The sequence below is a fragment of the Anguilla rostrata genome, chromosome 9 (genome assembly GCF_018555375.3).
Source record: "Anguilla rostrata isolate EN2019 chromosome 9, ASM1855537v3, whole genome shotgun sequence".
NCBI classification, from domain to species: domain Eukaryota; kingdom Metazoa; phylum Chordata; class Actinopteri; order Anguilliformes; family Anguillidae; genus Anguilla; species Anguilla rostrata.
In genome coordinates, this window is record NC_057941.1 from 17,902,211 (window position 1) to 17,923,021 (window position 20,811).

At 40.9% G+C, this 20,811-nt stretch overlaps 2 protein-coding genes and 1 long non-coding RNA gene across 5 annotated transcripts in view; 1 reads left to right on the forward strand and 2 right to left on the reverse strand.

The window, feature by feature from the left end:
• Nucleotides 1-9,088, reverse strand: part of LOC135263131 (pleckstrin homology-like domain family B member 2) — a 44,597-nt gene extending 35,509 nt beyond the window's left edge. For all 3 annotated transcript variants that reach the window (XM_064350786.1, XM_064350787.1, XM_064350785.1), the window contains exons 1-4: nt 8,948-9,088; nt 4,530-4,604; nt 4,263-4,404; nt 1,652-1,834 (exon numbers count right to left, since the gene is read on the reverse strand). In XM_064350786.1, the coding sequence (XP_064206856.1) occupies nt 1,652-1,834; nt 4,263-4,404; nt 4,530-4,604; nt 8,948-8,950 (403 nt within the window). In that variant the 5' untranslated portion in view covers nt 8,951-9,088. The remainder of the gene's footprint in view (nt 1-1,651; nt 1,835-4,262; nt 4,405-4,529; nt 4,605-8,947) is intronic.
• An 8-nt stretch (nt 9,089-9,096) lies between these two features.
• Nucleotides 9,097-16,515, forward strand: LOC135263133 (uncharacterized). Its single transcript, XR_010332400.1, has 3 exons — nt 9,097-9,226; nt 15,370-15,489; nt 16,382-16,515. It is a non-coding gene; the product is annotated as an uncharacterized LOC135263133 (long non-coding RNA).
• Nucleotides 13,087-19,647, reverse strand: LOC135263132 (PI-PLC X domain-containing protein 2-like). Its single transcript, XM_064350789.1, has 4 exons — nt 19,356-19,647; nt 16,357-16,823; nt 15,858-16,099; nt 13,087-14,226 (listed from the first exon to the last, which is right to left on the reverse strand). The coding sequence occupies exons 1-4, from the start codon at nt 19,528-19,530 to the stop codon at nt 14,061-14,063; spliced, it is 1,050 nt and encodes a 349-aa protein (XP_064206859.1). The 5' UTR covers nt 19,531-19,647; the 3' UTR covers nt 13,087-14,060.
• Nucleotides 19,648-20,811: the final 1,164 nt, after the last annotated feature.

Below are 20,811 nucleotides of genomic sequence, written 5' to 3' on the forward strand. Positions count from 1 at the left end.
GTGTCTCCTGTAGTTCTAGAGCACTGTGAGTCACAGCCTGGTTAAGAGGAGAGGCGTGTGATCCAAAACCTCAGCAATCACACAATGTTTCTGCATCCAGAATTCCACAAATTACATAGATTTCCTACATCTAAACTTGAATGAATATCTATAAAGGATGTAATCCTTCATAAATGTAAATGAGCAGTTTTAGCAAGTCCTCACTGTTAATTCTATCAAGTAATGTTACAAAAAATGCTACCACTACAGCTAGTTAGTCAATAGATTTCCCTGTAAGTTCCTAGTAATGATGATGTCCTTCCATTTTGTCAAGAGGCTCTTGCTGCAAATATAATTATTTCCTCGTTCACTCTGTCCATTTTCATGTTATGGATTTCTGATGATACATTTTACCAGCAATCAAGGACCTGGCATGTCAGCAAACATACTGCTGAATTGAGAGGATGAGCATGTCTCCAAGAGAATGCTGGGTCTGTTAATAATTAACCGTCTCTGACTTGTTGCTGCTCAAGATATCTTTTAAGGTCTATTTTTGCATGTATGACAGATACTAACTAAATGATAAGAGGTCATTTCGATGGCACTCCGAATTGCAATACCCCAAGCAAAAAGAAAATAAGCAGCCTGCAGGTGATGGCATGACCTGTCACTGCTCCTGAGGGCTAACAAGCCTCTACAGCAGTGTTTCCCAACCTTTTTCCTTCCACGGCACACTTTTACAGAATCTCATGGCACACCACCCTCAAAAGCATAAAAAATAAACACCCTGCAGGCCCCCTCCACACGATGTACTGACGTTGATGTGACGTGCCAACAGTAGGCCTAAATGTTCTTTTGGAGTTTTAATTAAGCGATATGCATTTTAATGACATTCATTTTGGCTTTTGTGAATGGGATCTGTTCATTTAAGTTTTTTAAATTCATTTGAACAATAAAAATTTTTTTTAAGGATTTTTCACATGGCGCACCTGACCTCGCCTGACGGCACACCGGTTGGGAAATGCTGCTCTACAGTACATTCAGTGCTCGGCAACACTGTGGCATACAAATAGTTTAATAATCAGAAAATAAGAAAAAGTTAAAGCTGTTAAACCTTTTACTACAATAGTAATAGCAATTTTCAATACACAATAGGTCATTGCATGTACTGTTTATTTTATATATCCATCTTTGCTCATCTGTATAAAAGTTATGAATAATTTTGGAGGGCCCTGCTAGAGCTGAGTTAGAGCTGAGTAACAATGATCAGCAGAGCAGACTATGGTGCTCTCCAGGGCAGGGGTTGAGTACAACTCGGTAGCAGCCTTGATTGGGCACAACTTTCTTTTGCATTACCCACCTTTTACCACTGTACCACTGTGGGTATAGGAGACATTCTGTGAAGTTACTAATGGAAGACATTTATCAACATTTATAAGCTCTATCTGCGAGCTATGAGAAGAATGGGTTCAATCTCCTCAACCACAAAACATGCATGCGCGCGCACACACACAGGCATGTGCTCACACACACTTCCTCCTGACCATATATACACCTTTATATAAGGTGTATTTTTTGGTGACTATGCGTGACAGTGTTTGTGTGGCATGATATATCCTTTACATTGTATTTACACGTCTGTATATTTAAATTAGTTTATATTAATGCTTACCTTGGGTCAGCAGGGTGGCTTTAGTGATTGGAACACCATCAAGGGCACACAGGTTTCCACAGGGGTCCAGGGTGATGACTCCTCCATGGTTCTCAATTCGGCAATGCTCTGCCTCAATCCCAGGACCTTCTATGGTTATGTCCTGGGGTATTGGTGCATCCTCTCTCCCAATTCGGGTTGTCCCTGAAAAAGTTATATAAGTGAAGGGCATGCAGGCGCTTAAATCTCTTCTTTTGGACACTTTCAGCCAACCTGGGTAGATGTCTATATCTGTAGTGCACCCCCCCCCCCCGCCACCCCCCCACCCCCCGCCATATACAGTACAAGTCAAAAGTATTAGGCCAACTGTGGTTTTAAAAAATAATCTTAGGTAGATAATAATTCAGTTAATGTGTATATGCACATTTAATGAACAACAAACCAAATTATAAACATTTTTTTCAATTTCTACCTACAACACAAAAAGATGAGTTTGATCATAGTTGGCATTTCACTGTAGTCAGTGGAACTGAGTTCTTCCTGTACTTGTGGTGCAGTTTTACGACTCTTGCTAGACACACTAGACAACACAACATACTTGTCTACTGCCTCTTGATCTTCCTGGTCTTCTACTGTTAAAATTACTTCCTATCAGCTGGAATCTTCTGAGTGTGTACAGAACACTGCACCTGGAAATATTAAGCTTTTTTTTGCTATTTCTCACTGGGAATAACCTTGCCCGCGACTTGGATCCAGGCACCTTCGTGTACAGCCTCGTGGTGAACACCTGATTGGTATCACTTATCAAATAAAGGGTGCAAGGGAGTTGAAGGAGACTGTGCAAACTGAGTATGTCAATTGAAATTCTGTCTGGGGAAGGCTGTTTAGCAGAACCCTTAGGGTATTTCTTTCCTGTGGAGGGTGACTGACTAAGGAAGACAACAGATTATATTTTTGTTGAATGTTCCATCTTTATTTTTTAGTTGTAGTTTGTTCAGCCACTGTTGAGACCGGCAAGCAGCTTACATTACATTTACATTACAGGCATTTGGCAGACGCTCTTATCCAGAGCGACGTACAACAAAGTGTATAACCATAACCAGGAACAAGTATGACGAAACCCCTAGAGAGAAGTACCGGTCCAAGTACAGGGAACAACCGCATAGTTCAACTTGGACCCTGATGGTTAAACTGATTAACACTAACAACGAGAACAGCAACAACGCAATCTATGGAAAAATAAAAATAAATAAAAGTACTGCTTAGCAGGCCGTGATTTACAGTGGAGCAAATGTACTGGTCAATGTGTAGTAAAAGAGGCTCGCTGCTTGCTTTTTTCTTAATGATGTTCCAAACAGTTGATTTTGGTAAGCCTAAGGTTTGGTCTATGTCTCAGACTACTTTTTTCTTAGTTCTCTGCCTCACAATGGCTTCCTTGACTTACATTAGCACAATTCAGACTAGATACTGAAAGCTCACCAATACCTGCCCTAAAGACACAAGTGCACACACTAATGTAATACACCTGTGAAGCCTAAAATTGTGGAGTACAAAGCCAAATAAAAAAAACATATATTGAACATCATGGAGCTCACATATATATTTACCCGTAAGCATGTGTGTGTGTGTGTGTGTGTGTGTGCCTGTGCCTTGCAACCCTTACACCATTTGCTTCCCTTTGGCTGTGCTTTGAGAATGATGGTCATCTGTGTGAAATTCTCCAGCAGTATTTGCACATATTCCCACTGAAAGTATTCTGATGGCACACTTTATTTTTCTAACCAGCACTGAAATACACACCCCCTCCCCTTTGTCTGGGTACAGCACCAGAAAAGTGCAGACAAAGTCAATCCTACACCTGTACACATAATAAGATCCAAGGTGGGGTTCCCAAAGAGAGATTTGCACTGTTCTGTTAGAGGGAAAAACCATATCCTGCCCGTTACACTAAATTTTGCCTCCTCCCTCTACATGACCTCACTCCCCTTTTCACTGTCGTTTCACTGTAGTGCGCTGTACCCTGGCAAGTCCAAAGGCTGAGTGTCACAGCTACCCATAGCAGCCCTACACTGAGGCATTAACACTAGCTGGATATTTTATTCAAACAGATCTTCTCCCTGGCTACACACCATTTATTCTTTTCCATCACATCATCTACTTCCTGTCTACATACTACCTACAGCCGGAATACACTCCAGTCAGGTTATACAATATATACTCGCTGCCTATAAACCGTCTACCCCTTTCCTACATTTCAAATAAAGCCATCTATGGCTAAACACCATGCCCCGTCTCCCCAAACACTACCAAGCTACTGGGTATCATAATACCCCATACAGTACCTACACCTGGACTGGACAGACAGGACTGGACCTGGCAGGCTCACAGGGAACATTTCATTCACTTCCTGTAGCTATGATGTACAGAGACCGACATCCCTAATGGGACAAGACTCCTTAAAATACAATTGAAGGGAGAGAGTGAGAGATGACTGTGATCACCGTAGGTCATACAAATTTGAATGCAGAAAAGCATGTGAACTTGTCACAGTCATGCTCTATGTGTGTATGACAACTTCCTAGGAGTGACACACCAATGCACGCTAACATCTGTGAAGACTGGTGTGAGATACCTTCATTGAGTGGCAGCAGGGTGATTGCCACACTGAGACGGCCACTTCCCAGGCTGACCAAATGGGGTGTGGCTGGCTGTACCTTCAGACCTTTCCCAGTATCAATCAAGTCCAAGGATGAGCTCTGCACAGGGGTTCCAGGCTACAGAGGTCGCAATGTTGAGTCATGTCAGACAAATGGTCAAATGGTTCAATATATAGATAAACAGACTAATCATCTGTGAAAACACATTTCACAAAGTCTCCAAATCTATTCTGTTTACTTACTGTGGGAGGGACAGGGCTGTGCTGGTCAGACTCTATTTGGATCTGGCTCTCTAGTCTGATGCCTGCTTCGATGTCCTGCGGTTTTGAAGCAAAATGGGTTAGCCTAGACAAATCCACACATATAGACACACACAGAGGATCGTACCCATAATGTAGGGTCCTGTCAGACATTCCTACGGCCTCCTAAAAGCCTGGCCTTCAGGACCTTGGACAGTAGCAGCCTCACCTACTGTACGGGCTTGCACAGTTGGGGTTGATTAGTGATCATCCCAGGTGCTGTCCGTCACCTGAATTATGTTTGCAACAAAAGCCATCAGCGAATGAATTGCTGTTTAGGTGTCATGTGTTCAAATCCCAAACTTGCACAGTAGTCACACTGCAATTAAGTACATTTTTTACACATTTCGCTGCTCTTACAGCAGAAGTCAAAGAAACTGAACTGGCAACTCAACTATACGAGAGATTGTGGTAGAGGTAAACACATACAGTACATTTACAGAGCTCTCAGTTCTCAGTCATTTTATCACGATTACATGGGTGATAACAGAAGATAATGGGTGTTTGCACACTTGTGACTGATAGGGAGGAGATAAGCACCTTTTTCTTCAAAATAACCTGCCTACAGTTGTTATATGCATACACTATATAAGTATAAGAAGAAAGACTTGGAGCTCTCTTAAAAGCAAACATGTATGTGAAGACAACCTAAGAGATGTTTTTTCAAAGTTGAAACAATAGGGTTTTATATTTCAGCTGAGAAGGTTGCAGAAAGGATATGAGTCCTTAAAAGCCATACAGCCACATGTCCGGGCTGTGATTCCTGCTGCTGGACAGAAAACAAAGCATGAATCACAGGCAGCTCTGAGCTCCCACGTTCCTCAGCCTTGGCACACTTCCTGCGTGAGGTCACTGCAGTCACCGTATTAGTTTAATCCTCTCCCCTCAATTTAGAATCAAAACTGGAAGAACAATTGGTTTACACTATATTACATTATTACATTACATTATAGGCATTTAGCAGACGCTCTTATCCAGAGCGACTTACACAACTTTTTTTTTTTACATAGCACTTTACATTGTATCCATTTATACAGCTGGATATATACTGAAGCAATGCAGGTTAAGTACCTTGCTCAAGGGTACAACGGCAGTGTCCTTACCCGGGATTCGAACCTGCGACCTTTCGGTTACAAGCGCAGTTCCTTACCCACTGTGCCACACTCCGTCCTACATTCATGCGTCTGGACTGACATGACAGAGACACGAACACAAACGGTCAGCCGTCAGCCCGTGGTGTGGCACAGCACTCTTGACTTGAGAAGCTTTTGAATTCTAGATGAAACATGGTCTCTTCATTACTTAGCCTTATTTGTTAAAGAGTTTGTTGTTTTGTCAGAAGATATTTAAAGGAAGGAACTGAGGGTGTGGTTTCTCAATGACAGAATGCCTTATGATTTATGTTATGATTATCATAAAATATGCTTGTAGGTACAGGACGAGAGCTCACTTCTAGGCCCGTCTCTGTGCCAAAAGCACATAGGTATGAGGCCCTGGCAAAAGTAATGAGCCACTAGGCATGTTTCTGTCAGCAGGAGGTTATAAACATAGAAAGAGAGGTGGAAAGTAAAGAAGAAACAGGAGATTGACATTCGCAAGGCAGAATGATACAGAATGACTGGATTTGGTTAAAACTGAGGAAATGGGAATGAAATAAAACAAAAAATTGCAATATCCAGGATACATAGACAGTGTAAAAAAAAAAGCATGGTAATGGTAGAGTGAAATTTGTTATTTTTGCTATATACTTAACTCATTTTTTAAATCAGAAGATGAATATGAGGCAAAAATACAGACAATCAGCTTTTATTTAATTGGATTTACATGCATATGTTTTACTATTTTACAGAAACTGCAGTTTTTGTGTTGACTCCCCCCATTTTCAGCTGTGCAACAGTAAGTAACAGATGACTAACAGTTTCCTTCTGAATTAATTGTTCACATAAAAATAGCAGTGAGTATCTAGTATTGGTCTTAGCCTTTGGTTTAATCTGTGGAGACTGCATTTAAACTCATGGCCATACACCATCACGAAGATCAGATGACTGACTATTGCGGAAAAACAACTCATCTCTAAGCTGAGAGGACAGATGAGATGAAAATAAGCCTTTACCAAAGTGATGGGAAGCTGAAAGTGTGGAGGAAGCAAAGTACAGCCCATAATCCAAAGCACCTCCCCATATCTGTGAAATATGAAGGAGGTGTCATAGCTTGGGCATGTATGGGTGCTTCTGGAACAGAAGCTTACAGGCTTTATTAATGATGCAATGGAGGATGGGAGCAGCAGGATGAATCTGGAAGTGTACAGACAGATTTTGTCTGGCCAGTATGTAAGTAAAGAATTTCCTCCAACCTCATTACCTTCATTGTGCAGCAAGACAGTTACCCCATATACATGCCCTACATAACCAAAGCATTCATAAATGGGAAAAAGTGAAAAGTTTTGGACTGGCAAAGTCACTCACTTGCCTTAAATTCAATTGAGAATTCATTTAATTTCCTGAAGAATAGACTGAAGACAGAAACCCCCAAAAACAAAGATAAACTGAAAGCAGCTCCATTGAAAGCCTGGAATGGCATTTCCAAAGAAGATGCCAAACAACTGCTGATGTCAATGGGTTGCAGATTTGATTATTATTGCCTTTAATGGTTATGCAACCAAATGTTAGACTTCACTGCTTTACTTTAGTTAATCTGTTAAGTTAATTTTGCACAGCTAAAAATAGGGGACACAAAAACTTTGGGGAATGGGAAAAAAGTTCACTGTATAGGACATCAACAGGAAACTTCAACAGCCAATCACCATGATCTGTTCCCCAAACACCAAAGACAAGTGGTGACCAATACCCCTCCTCAATAACCATAAACCAAGACCTTAGACCATATGTAATTCAAAGTTGGTAGCTTCCTTGGAGAAATTGGGGACTTTACGAAATTCAGATGTATGCTAAACATGATACATTTCCTGTTCTTTTTCTGGCTCTTAGCTAGAAGAATGTAAAGCCTCTGAATTAAGCAAAATTATTGACTCATTCTGCACAGATCTGGTAAAAAGAGTGGATGTTTATAAATACCTCAAACATTTGTGATAGTTTCTTATGACTAACATTTGAGTTTTCAGAAATAACTAGTTCTGTAAACGGCAGAATGGACATCTGTTGCTGAGATTGTTATCTATAGAGCGTCAGTAAAGCTCCTACAAGCGTTCTCTCGTGTCGCTTCCTGCCATATCATTCCTGACATTACATTACATTTATTTGGCAGACGCTTTTATCCAAAGCGACGTACAAAAAGTACTGACAATATTCTCTTTGAGGTGCAGGCATATGTTCCAATACATTTCCTTCAAAAATACCATATTTAGGAGGGCACAGGGGTAAGTTAAGCCTCCCAGGATGTTCCGACCTCAAAATCCAAAACTATGGAGACAGACCCCTTGTGTCCATCTTCAGAGGTGAGACTGTCCCCAACAAACATACCACGCAGAAAAACATTCCTCTTTCTAACAGTGTACACTCATCTCTCATTTACTGTTGCAGGAGAGACCTCAGAAATAGAAAATGTCTCCCATGGTCATAGGGAGTGTTAGCCATCTGAGTTAGCAACAGAGTGAAGCCATCTATGGTTTAATAAAGAGGAAAATGTTGCACAATGCAACAGCTCAAGTCCCCCTCCTGAAACTGCCTGCACAGGAAACATCAAGAGGAGACATATTTATAACTATGATAGGCTTCCTTTTGGTTTACAGGAACATACTAAATGTATTAGCTTTACTATGTAAAACAGTAAAAACTCTAGGATGACCAGGAAAAGGAACCCAGAGGATGTTGTTTCAGCCAAATATATTCAGTACAGCACAAAATGTCTGCTATAACTTATGATCAGGAGTGTGACTTCATATAGCTAAAATAAGGTAAATGTTTAAATGATAGATCAGAAATCAGAAATGTTCACTTTGCCTCAGTCACATTTTCAATTGAAAATGTCACCTTTTGAGTGGTGTATATCCTCACTCCAACACACACACACACACCCACACACACTGCCCATCTCTATAAATAGGGGTATCATTTTTTTAGTTATAACCTATTGATAAGGTATATCAATCTGCTACCTACAATTACACTAAAGTCTTAATTTGCGCGGCCACCTGACATTTATAGGAGCATAAATAGCCTACACTGATGCGGGCACGGGTAGCCCACTCTTTTACTTTATTGTCTTTTCAAATATTCAACAACAAAAACTCAGATTAGCCTACATTCAGCGTTATGATGGAAAGCCGCATAGTATTCACAGTATACACGTTTCCTATTATTGTACAACAGTCGATAGTCTACACATTAAGTAGGTGAACTTACCATCGTTTAAATGTGTTCGTTTAAGTTGGGTATTATTTTTTACAGAAATCAGTAAAAGTGTAAATCCGATAGTTGTCAAAAAGCAAGCACCGAAGACTCCGATACGTTCCCTCCCGTTAGTATCCAAGTTGTCAGCAGTGCTGAACAGTCTTCCATAGGTACCGGTCCGCAGTTAGCACGTTGCGACCTGCCAGTTCATCTCCAATACTTCGAAGCCGATCAACGTCGCCGCCTCTTCGTCTGCGTCGACATACAATAACTGGAGCAATTTATTGGGAGGTATGTGTTGGCAGAGAATTGGGAGTGTTCCACCGGCCGTAATGGCTGTCCTAAAACAAACATAATTACTGGCACCAGAAACTTGTTATAATCGGTAGTCTAGTTTCTGGCACATTACCAATTGACTGAAGCCTAAGTACTGAAATTAAACCACATTTATTTTTTTTAGTAGACAACAGAAGAAACTTGCATTCCTTTCACGATACGTCCATTTACATGTCAGAGGTTAACTGGTTAACTGCATGGTTCAGCGCCTCAGCAATTTACCGTTGAGCTGATCGTGCAGCAATTTTGCGCCGCGATTGGATACATTGTGGCACAACATTCCACTGTATTTGTGTAACTTCTGGAATGCATTTAAAAAACTATTTTTGGGGGAACCCAAGTAAAGTTTAACTCAACACGAATCACGCAGACATGACTTCAGTAGTTCAATGCGAATAATTTAAATAAAGAACAATCATGCGCGTTGAAAATATAGCTGCGAGGCAACATATTCTCACAACAAATACAGCCAGTATGGCGTCGATTAAGCACTATTGCATCCGCTACCGTGTCAAATTGAGAAGCCTACCCTGAGTATTGTCATCCACACTGTCAAGAGCCGCAGTGGGACCGCGTAGCAGGCGCGATTCTGTGTAATAATCGCTAGACCGTCTTCAGTTTAAGTAGTTACCCGTGCATCGAGCAAGAGCTTGGATACATTGGGTTTCTTCCACTTGGAAAGTGGACCTTTTCCAGGGTAAACAGGAAGCCATATCCTCGGGATAAGTGCCCGGCCCTGCGTTTTCAGAAATGTCTCAGGAAGTTTCCTTTCTGTCTCTGACAAAGGCGAGGATATGCCTTCCTTTGTTTTTGCTGCAAATAAAAAAATATTTTTTTATTTTCGAATAAAAAACCTAAAATGTTGGTACTGAATGAACGTGTACCTACATTGAACACGTCACTAGTTACTGCACATTACTGTTGCGAACATTTCACTTTCAGTAGGCTATTAAAGCACTGAAAGACTAAGCATTTTCCTATTACCTTTGTTAACTTTGGGACACCGGACTTCTGTACTGTTGGCTCTATATGGAGCCTGAGGGCACTGCCAATTTTAAGTGCAATGCACTTTGTGTCAGGTTAAGTCATCAACAGGACCCAACAGGAGAGGGGACAACAAAAGCTTTGTAGGAATGCCCTCAAAAATTTGTTTCAGGCCCTGTTTACAGTTTTATTATTATTATTATTATTATTATTATTATTATACACACACACACACTCAATGTACTGTTTTCTACAATAATCTGAGAGAGAGATATATATTAATACAACACCAGAGTTTGTGAGGCTCTTATTGTATGACTTATTATCAATTTCACTCCACCTCTCATTCACATCCACTGCATCATTGCCCCTTCACACACATTAACCCACAGGGGGACCAAGTTGTGGCTCAGCTGTGAACCAGTGAAATACCATACAGTCAGTTAATATTAGTAGCTACAACCTGGTGCAGCCTCTTTGGGAGGAAATGCATATTTGTCAAGGAACAATTCTCTCATAATCAACTGCAAATGAGGGACAAACTGAATGTTCTTAATGTGTCTCCATCTCCACATTGTACTGCCATCTCAAAAATACACTCTGAGCATAAAGCATAATCACTAAATGTACAAAAGTGTCCCTGTTATTTACCATACAATCACAACACAATCATGGTCACAATAAATCCTTCTCCCCTGGCTCAGCTGAAACACTGAATGGGAAACAGAACAGACAGGGAGGGATTTTGGATCAGACTTCACAATAAGGGCTAGTTGTGCTGCAGGAACTATCTTCCTGTTATAGAAAAGCAACAATCGAATGTGACACTGTTCATGCAATTATTTTCAGAAGTACTTCCTAAGCCATTAACAAAGACATCATAACCTCTGTGTTTCTATGGTCCTCCATTTCAGCCTCTAGTCTCATTGATGGGATCTGTTATACGTGAATATCCATACCAAATCAAAATTTCTCCATGTTCCCTCATGCACACATCAGTGTTTCCACTGTAACTTCTGTCCACTGGTTTTTGCATGAGTGTTACCATTGTCATTTATCATGGATACAAATCTCCATATATCCTGTGATAATGAGGCATACTGGTGTGAACCATGGGAAAAGGTCCCAAGATCTTTCATCTGACATAAATAATTCAGACTGGATTTGGGGGCATCTGTAAAAGGGGCTTAAATCCAATGAGACTCAGGCTGTTGTAATGCTGGTCAGCGGGAGGGTGGTGTGGAATGTGCTTGCAGCTAGGAGTGCACATTTGGAGAGTTCAGTGGAAGTGTCAGAGACATATAAGGCAGATTTGATAGAGACCTGGCTGGCCAAACTTGGTCCTCCCAGCAGCCCGTGTGTGTGTCAGTAAGCACAGGGAATTTAGACGCCATCAAGACCCATGTGCTGAGGAATGCATCGTTCTCTCTTCAGTGTAGAGGATCTGAGCTGCTCCCCTGCCTTTATTTGAAGAGAAAAGGGAAAATGAAATATAACTGAAAAATGCAGACTGGAAAAAATGTGAACAAAAACAGTCCTGGTTCCCACAGAGCAGGTTTACTTACAGCAGCTTTACACAACTGTTCCCTCCAATATTTCTCTTTCCCTTCCTGTTCTTTTAACTCCCTCTGGATCTCTGCCCCTTTAAACACTGTTTTACTCTTACTTTCCCCCCTCCCTCAAATGCACATATCTATGTATCTCCCTGTCTTTCTCTCTCATCTGGCTGCCTTAATGTTGTCTGTCATCCTCTCTTTCCACTGTGAACATCTGGTGACTGATGTCTATGCCCAGAGAGCCATATCTAATGAGAGTGCCATTTGTATGTGCAATGGGACTTCTGACCCAATCATCATAGATAATTTCATCTATGACTCTGAGCTAATGTTAGCTATTGGATACCAATAGTTAATAACTGTAGGGCTTATACGCTGCACAGACAGGTTGTGAGAACAACAAAGAAGACCAGGTCAAAACCGAGTATATGGCTGGACCGGCCGACCAATGGTGTGACTTCATAACTCGGCCAACCAATGGTGTAACTTCATCACTCACTCAGTCACTCAGTCACAGACATTCGCATTTTTCATGAAGTTATCCGTAGCCTTTTCAAGGTTGCTAGCAAGTTTGATTGGTTTGTTAGTGAAGTTGGTTACACGTACTGTTAGCTAGTTAGCATGCATTCTGTATCAAATTTTTCTCCTGATTGGAATAAATACAGGTGAATTACAGAGCTAGATAAGTTGCAACAATAAACAGTAACAGCAGTTCCCATGGGGGGAAGACATCTTGATGGAAGAACAGAATTCGATACAAAATCTACCCATCCTGCATCTAACACGTTAGAATAACCAGGTAAAAGGTGCACAAATTTGGCTAAAGTGTGGTAATACTGACATTGCCAGTGCATATGCCTTAGCATAGTTATTTTGTAATATTTTCAAATAAAAACTCCTGCATAGTATGCCTTTAACATGGGGGATGGCTTTTTCACTTTCAGTTAACAAGGGGAATAGCGCTCCCCCATGTTCAACAACCACACTATTATTTAAATCGTTGAGTTGGTATTTGTGGGAGAAATTGTGTTTGCTTGAACTGGGACCAGGCATGGGATCCAATACTGAGACTGAAGCCTGAATGAGCCTGTTAATCTGAACTATGAGCAACTGCAACCGAACATGTGGTTCTTTGATTAGGTATAGGAATTAAAAATTTGATGGATGATGATTTCATTTAGTTTAGAACAGTAAGGTTAGCTAGCTGTGTAATGATAACTAAATTACAAAAGGAAGGTCCAAATTCACAGGTACTCATTGACAGTTAATGCCAGATGTTGGCTACATTTTTATTATCATTATTATTATTACCAAGAAAGTAATATGCAAGCAAAATGAGCAACAGGCACCAAAAGAAAAGAAGAAACCTGGAGCACAGAGAATGAAAAATAAAAAATAAAAACACATTTGCAACCTAGCTAGCTTTAATGGTGACAATTAGCTTGCTAGCTAGCAAGCAACAGTGCATTGAACCACCTCAAGCAAAGCTCCTCAATACACTAACAACACAAGACGCAAAAAAATTCAGACTTAATATTTTGTACCAAATCACCTTTGTATTATTCTTTTTTTATTTTTTTTAATTTTTTAATTTTTTTATTTTTTTGCTGTGAACCAGTGTTAGTCTCTCCCAAGTGAAGCATATTACAAATATAGAGTATCAGCAGATCCTGGTCGGTCTCCATGTTTTATGTTTCCCAACCAACCAATCAGAAATTAGGTCACCTTGTTAAATTATTTTATTTGCTGTTTGTTGTTTTGACATAGCATTTCTATGATTGGCGAAGCACCTTGTGCAAAGTTAACTTGAAAAAGTGCAACAGAACAATTGGATAGCCAACTGCGAGCCAGACTTACACACCCAATCAGTGCCTGGCCTCACTAATGCTAGCTGAATGGAAGCAAATCCCTGCAGCAATGCTCCAACTTTTAGTATAAAACCTTCCCAGAATAGTGGAGGTTGTTATGGCAGCAAAGGGTGAACCAGCTCCATATTAATGCCCAAAATTTTGGATGAGATGTTGGATGCCAGGCGTCCACATATTTTAGGCCATATAGTGTATGTAACATATTGACCATGTTTCAAGTATGTATTTGTGCCCACCCCCCCCCCCCCTCACATTCTGAAAGAAGTAAAGAGCTACCAGGTTAGTACAGTTTGCACTATTAAAGCAAGCTGTCCATCCACATGACTGCTGGCCCACAAGGTCACGTAATTGTTAATAGTCATGTGATCACTGGCCTTATGATCATGGATATCTCAGGTCACGTGAAGGTTGAGAAAGCAGGAGATTGTTGAGGTTGATGACAGTGGTGGCAAAGTCCACCAAATCTACAAAGTCAGATGTAATTATGTTGACCCCATTGGCTCCTGGCTTCTGGGCCTCCACCCATGTCATGATGGTGGGCAGATTCCTGTAGACAGAAGGAGAAAGAGCAGTGACACAGAGACACCCAGTAAGGGCTCTTACCCATTATCCGTTATCTGACTCCAAAATAATGTTTTAACCTTTCCTCTGTGCTAACAGTTAGACATAGAAGAGTGCAAATGATCCTCCGATATCCATTGCGAAGCCAGAATCATGTCAGGCACAGCAGATTTGGCTTGGAATAATTCTAACTCGGATATCTGAAAATATCATTTTAACAAGTCAAAAGGAATTACAGATATCTTTAATTATCATTCAATATGAGTGATGAGTCTGTGACATCATTATAGATATCTTAAAAGGTTGTCAAAATGTATTTGCAGATATCTTGTATTTGCAGGTGTATTTGCATAATGCATTTACAGATCTCTTGAATTGTTGTTTTTACTAGTCAGATTATTAATGCAGGTATCTTGAATTATCATTCTGACTGGTCACACTGTTATTATGACTAGTCAAAATGCATTTGCAAATATCTAAAATGTAATTATGGATAGTCAAGCAAAGCTATGAAATGTTAAAAGGGCTTGCCATAGGCACCTGGATTGCTGACTCGGATGTGTAAGACTGCATGTCATGACAGCACAAGAACAAGCGCTGCATGCTCATAACCCCATTGGTGCCATCTGCCATTTGGTTGCTGTCAGTATATACAAAGTAAACCAGACATTTTTGAGTCAAATATTCACATTGCACTACTCACTGGTTTAGCAGATACCCCTTATTCAAGGTAATTTACAGAACATTTGACATATCACCATGTTTATACAGCTAAAAATCCCATCAACTCATTCATATTGAATATTCTGACACTGACAATCTCAATGGGAAACATGTTTTACTCTGTCCTGTAGATAGTGCCTGGATCCCTAAACACAACTGTACTATTAGGTGGTATAAAAGCTGGCTGAACAGCCTTGGTACAGATTCTACAAGTCTCTGGAACTCTACTGGAAGAATGGAACATTCTTCCAAAAGATATTCCTTTATTTTGTGTTTTGATGATGGTGATGAATAGCGCTGTATAACATGTCGGCCCAAAATCTCCCATAGGTGTTCAATTGGGTTGAGATCTTGTGACTGTGAAGGCCATAGCATATTATTCACATCATTTTCATACTCCCAACAGGATAGAAAGTCCCCTTCCCTCTAAGCGGACAGGTAGACCCAAACCATGCCAGGAAGATGTCTCCCACAGCATAAAAGAGCCACTGGACCCCCACACTGTAGCGGTCACACATTCAGGCCTGTACTATTCTCTTGTTGTACACCACACATGCACATTATATTTGTTCATGTATTTTTCTCAGTACTGGCTTTTTGACAGCTTAGGTGTGTTTAGGTAGTTGTTTGTTTGAATGGTAGAGTCACTTTTGGAGACAAAGGTCTCTAAGATAACAATATCGACACTTTTGGGAACAGCTTTTGTTGGGATGACACAACTGTAACTTGTTTGTTGAATGGAAGGATGGAAGACTTAAAGCATAATTGCTACTGAATGACTAATTTTACTGGAAATTGAACAAACGCAATGGAGGTATCTGACACTTGCACAGTATATATATATATATATATATATATATATATATATATATATATGGCTGCAATAGTACATACCTCTCCACTAAGTGGTTACGGAGTCCCTTGACAAGTCCTCTGAAGATGGTCTTCACTCGGGGTGTGAGGATAGCCTGGGAAACGTGGAAAGAGCCATACTTGGCCCTCTCCCCCAATGTGGTCTCCAGGAATTGTATCAGTTTGTATGCATCTGTGGTGTTAGCCCAGGGGGCTGGGATCTTACTTCCAGGCCACAAATGGGGGCAGTCATCAGCCAGTGGGTGGTGGTAGAACACTATGACCTGGGAAAATAGATTTGACCTAGATTTACTGCAATATACACATATTTAATTTTGATATTTGTGTTTTTGTGTTGCATGCTGCAACACCTAACTGCCATAAGAGCACCATTGTTATATATATTTTCCAGGAGTGTGGTCCTGGGTATGACTCTATCCTCTTGCATATCTGGTGCTTCCACACAAACTTCAGATGACCTCACCCATTTCTCCTGCTACTTCTTTGCACAAACACCTATAAATTCACAACACCCCCTCACCTGGTACTTATTCTCCCACAGGTAGTCCAGCGTGATGTCCTCCACCACATTCGACTTACAAAGCTTTTGTCCAAACATCTGCTGCAGCATGGTTATCAGGTACCTGTGGTGCTCCTTGCTCATAGCGTAGTGGTGGTTGAAGTCCAAGAAGACCACCTCTTTGGGATGGCTGTTGAGGAAGGTGTTGATTTCATGGAGGCCGTCACGCACTTTGTGGCCGAAGAGGCCGTGGATGAAGTAAACTTCGTGTCCTGGCTCACCTGGTTTTGAGGACACCCGCAGGTCAAAATAGCGGATACCACCCTCCAGCTGTTCTCTGAAAGTAAGGTTCTGGGTCATGGACCACTTCTTCATCACTTTCTTGGCCACCAGGTGGAACGCAGTGGCAAGGTGCTTCACCAGGGCCTTCTGGTCTGGCCCCACTGGAGCCTTCTCATCCACCCAGAAGCTGAAGGAGTCATGAGACCCTGGAACAGACTATAGTGACTCAGTGGGAAGTTGCCTCCTACATTACTGTAAATGAACACAAATTACATATTCATTTTAATAGTCAATAAGGCTTTTTTGGTTTTTTTTTACCCTGGGGGCAACTTTGAACTGTTTGTAACTGAATGAGAAATTGTGTGAATAAACAATGTGACAACAAATAGACAAATGCGAACCAGATATTAATGTAGCTTCCCATTCATACAAGAGTTTTGGAAATCTGTTGAAACTGTTCTCAATAATGTATTCTCAAATAAGAAGTGTTGCTGGAGTATCATATTTTGGTTATTCCTTCATAAATATTTAAAACAGCCAGGACTTGGTAGTGTTCTCAGACTTTTTGTCCCCACTGTATCTTTGCTTGATCTACTTGAGGAGTTTAAGTTGCCCTGCAGTAAGTCTTTGTATCGATCATCATTGCTATATCAGGTAGCCTTCACAGCTTGAGTGATGAGGTGCGTTAGATTAGATAGCCCTTTTTTCCAAACTTTGGATGACATACACTGCTGCATTACAGGAATATAGATGTCAGTTTTGAGCATTTCATGCATTGTTTATTTATATTAATTTATGTTACCGTGACGCTCTAGCCTAGGCTTGTCACTCATGTTTGACTAATCAAACCCCCCCACCTCCCACCGCTCTGAGTGACCTCAGTGGACACACCCATGTCTCTCCCAGAGAACCCCCTTCGTCATCTGCATGACCCCTCAACTCTACAGTCAGTCTATGTTCATGGTCTGATGAATCGCTCATTCTCTGGACTCTGGTCTTCATGCCCATCAGTGAAAATAGAGCACTGGAGCAAGCTATATGCATCCAGTACTTGATCATGCGAATACAACAATGCAGCAGAAAAATTAACAGGGCCTCGTTTGGTGGGGAAGGGAATTCCCCAAGGCCAATGTTCATCTGTATGAAAATGTGAGACAGAAATGTATGAGTGGACTGAGCTGGTGCACAGTGAGATGGGAAAGTGTTGTAATAGCAGGGGTTCTGTAATTGGGCTTTTTATTACAGGGTTCTAGTCACCTGTACTGGAATGATTAAGACCCTCTTTCATAGTGCTACCTTGTGCTACATTTGTGACAGGTGCGTGGTAGCAGGAACAGACATAACTGACGCATGATGACCTTCCCCGATACACCCAGATGCTGACACTAAGAGGACAGTGTGAAAGGCCATCTGCACTGACACAGCAGAGTGTGGAGGGATTTAGGTCAGTGCCCAACTGACAGATTAACAACTCAAATCCTGTTCGGCTTGTTCACAAACAAGATGCACACAAGTACTGATCACTTCACCCCTCAACAAACAAACCGTTTAGCATTTGGCTGGTCATAAACATGAAACTTACATTAAACATGAAGGCCAGCAATTCCATGTGTTGCTTATCCCCCAGGCCATAACATCAGACACCTGATTGAAATGCTTGCTAACTTAATGGTAGGGGCTGATGAGTACCACTCAAAAAGGGGAGCCTGAATAAAGTGGGCTGTGTGGAGGTGAACTGCTGGATTTCAATGCAATGACTGAAGTCAGTACAGGCTGTATCTGAAGTGTTAGCTTCTTATTCTATACACCTGGACTTCCATGCAAAAGGTCCTGGGCAAAAAATGGGCCATTGTTTCTCCTGAATATTTTTTTCATTGAGTTAATCAGGAGAAACTTATCAGGAAAATTAATCAGGAGAAACAATGCTTGTAGTATCTACTGCATATCTGGCATCAGCACGGTGGTTTGAGGCTCATTTGATACCTCGGACCCTTGATGATTTAAAACCATTTAGCCAACAAATGTGTTCTATACTGTATCAGCATAATTTACAGCTGAATCTAGTCCCACCCCCCAATTCCCATAGACATCCATTCAAATGCAAGGAGTTTTTGTATCACTTGTAGAACAACCTGAAAACAAAATATCCAGACTCATGATATTGATAGGTCACAGACATCAGGAAGTCATGGCATGCAAATGATATGCAACCAAATACAAAACATGACTCTTTTATTTGACATTGTTAATTTGTCTACTGTATAAATGAATTTCCCTGTTTCTAGCTTTTCCCAAAACAGTTCACTGTAGCAAAAGTAAACAAGCAAATGGTGGCACAGCAGGTCTCAGGAGTGCACTTGTTTAATTGTTGCTAGTTTTCAGACCAATTATTTGTTGTTAAGACCATTAAAAGCTTAATATTTTGCCATTTTGGGCTCGGCCCATTTTTTTTGCCCAGGAGTGTGCACTTCATCAACGTCAAAGCAGTGGCACATTATCTTTTTTAAAGGACATAAAAAAAACATTTACTATCAGTGATCTTAATTAGAAATTTCACTTTCAGACATTGTGTCAGCATTCACTGTCAGTATTCTCATACATCAGGGATACATTATAATGCAATGCAGTAGCATGTTGCGGTAATTTTGCGCATTATAAAAAATAAGTATTATATAGTTATAACATCCCCTCAGTGATCTACTTGAAAATCATGAGTGCTGACTCGGCGAGTACACTACCTGGTACTGCTAGATACTTCATGGGCATGGAGGTGAGAGTGGGGCTGAGCGAGCCCATCCAGTCCGCATTGGAATTGACTCCATCCAGGACGCCCACTTTATTTCCAGTCTTCAGGTCACTGCCTTCAATGCAAAAGTAGTCTAAGATCCGAAACATCTGTAGCCATTCCCACATCTCTAATAGGATGTCCCAGTGATTCCTGCCACTCTGTCTGGAGTATCAGCACATGTCCATAGAAATGTAACTTGTCCGCTGCCACAGTCACATGCCTCAACATAGTGAATCATTAAAGGCCTTGGCTAACTGTAATCCTCTTAATCTGATACTGCTATGCTTTCAGAAGCCTGTGTGAGCCTTCTCAAGATTAGATGGGTGGGTTTCAGCTTCAGACAGATCACAGAAAATAGGTATGAGATCCTTTCCTTTACAAAGCGCATGCAGTTGCTATGCATCACATGGTCAGTGAAAACTTTAATTTGAATGAATTCTGTAAAAAGAATGCTTCGTATAGATGCATGCTTGAAGTTGAGGTTTTGATGCACTAAAACTGCAACTTCAAGCAAGTAAAATGTGAAAAAATGAATAATATAATATGGAGACAGGATTCACTATCTATGCCCGACACATTGATTATGGTAAATGGACTGCATTTATATAGTGCTTTTATCCAAAGTGCTTTACAATTGATGCGTCTCATTCACCTATTCACACACACACTTACACACACACCAACGGTGAAAGGCTGCCATGCAAGGTACCAATCAATTCATCGGGAGCAAATAGGGGTTAGGTGTCTTGCTCAGGGACATTTCGACACGCCCAGGGCGGAGGATTGAACCGGCGACCCTCTGACTACCAGACAACCACTCTTACCTCCTGAGCTAAGTTGTTGGAAAAGTCCAAACACAGACTTTGTACAGTTTTAAGTCAGAATCACACGCAAGATTTTCCATCAATCTTGCTTACAAAAACTGTTTAAGACAGTGATAAATACTGTTCATCAAAATGCATGTGAAAAATTTTGAATGCCTGATTTTTCACATGCAGTAATATGAATCAATCTAATCTGGAGAGCTGGTAAAAATGCAAGAGGCTTGACACCAGGGGGCAGTGTCCCATTCTCCTTCCCTTGTAACTTAAATGACCAAATGAATCTTTTTAGGCCAGTCGTCGCACAACCCTCCATATCAGCCCAAGGGCTAATTTTGTCTACCATGTGTGAGAAAGGGAAGTCTCTGTCCTAAACTACAATATAACATCAACTGGATCATGCTCAGGCATTACGATGAATACTTTTGCAGCATTAACTTAGTCTGGGTTAGGTTTGTCATTGTGATTTTAATGGTGATATCAAACATGTCCAGTTTACAATATCTTTCATACAGGCTGTAGCTCAGAATGTTCATTTCATTCACTTAGCAGAAGCAGCATTGACTTACAATGTAAAATATGTTC

What these genes read in the sequence shown, in the direction of transcription:
- LOC135263132 (XM_064350789.1), bottom strand. Translation starts at nt 19,530, where the DNA reads ATGTGGGAATGGCTACAGATGTTTCGGATCTTAGACTACTTTTGCATT. An exon ending in GAAGTATCTAGCAGTACCAG is followed by an intron (nt 16,824 to 19,355) that starts GTAGTGTACTCG and finishes AGTCTGTTCCAG; the next exon opens with GGTCTCATGACTCCTTCAGC. An exon ending in CGTAACCACTTAGTGGAGAG is followed by an intron (nt 14,227 to 15,857) that starts GTATGTACTATT and finishes TTCTGTCTACAG; the next exon opens with GAATCTGCCCACCATCATGA.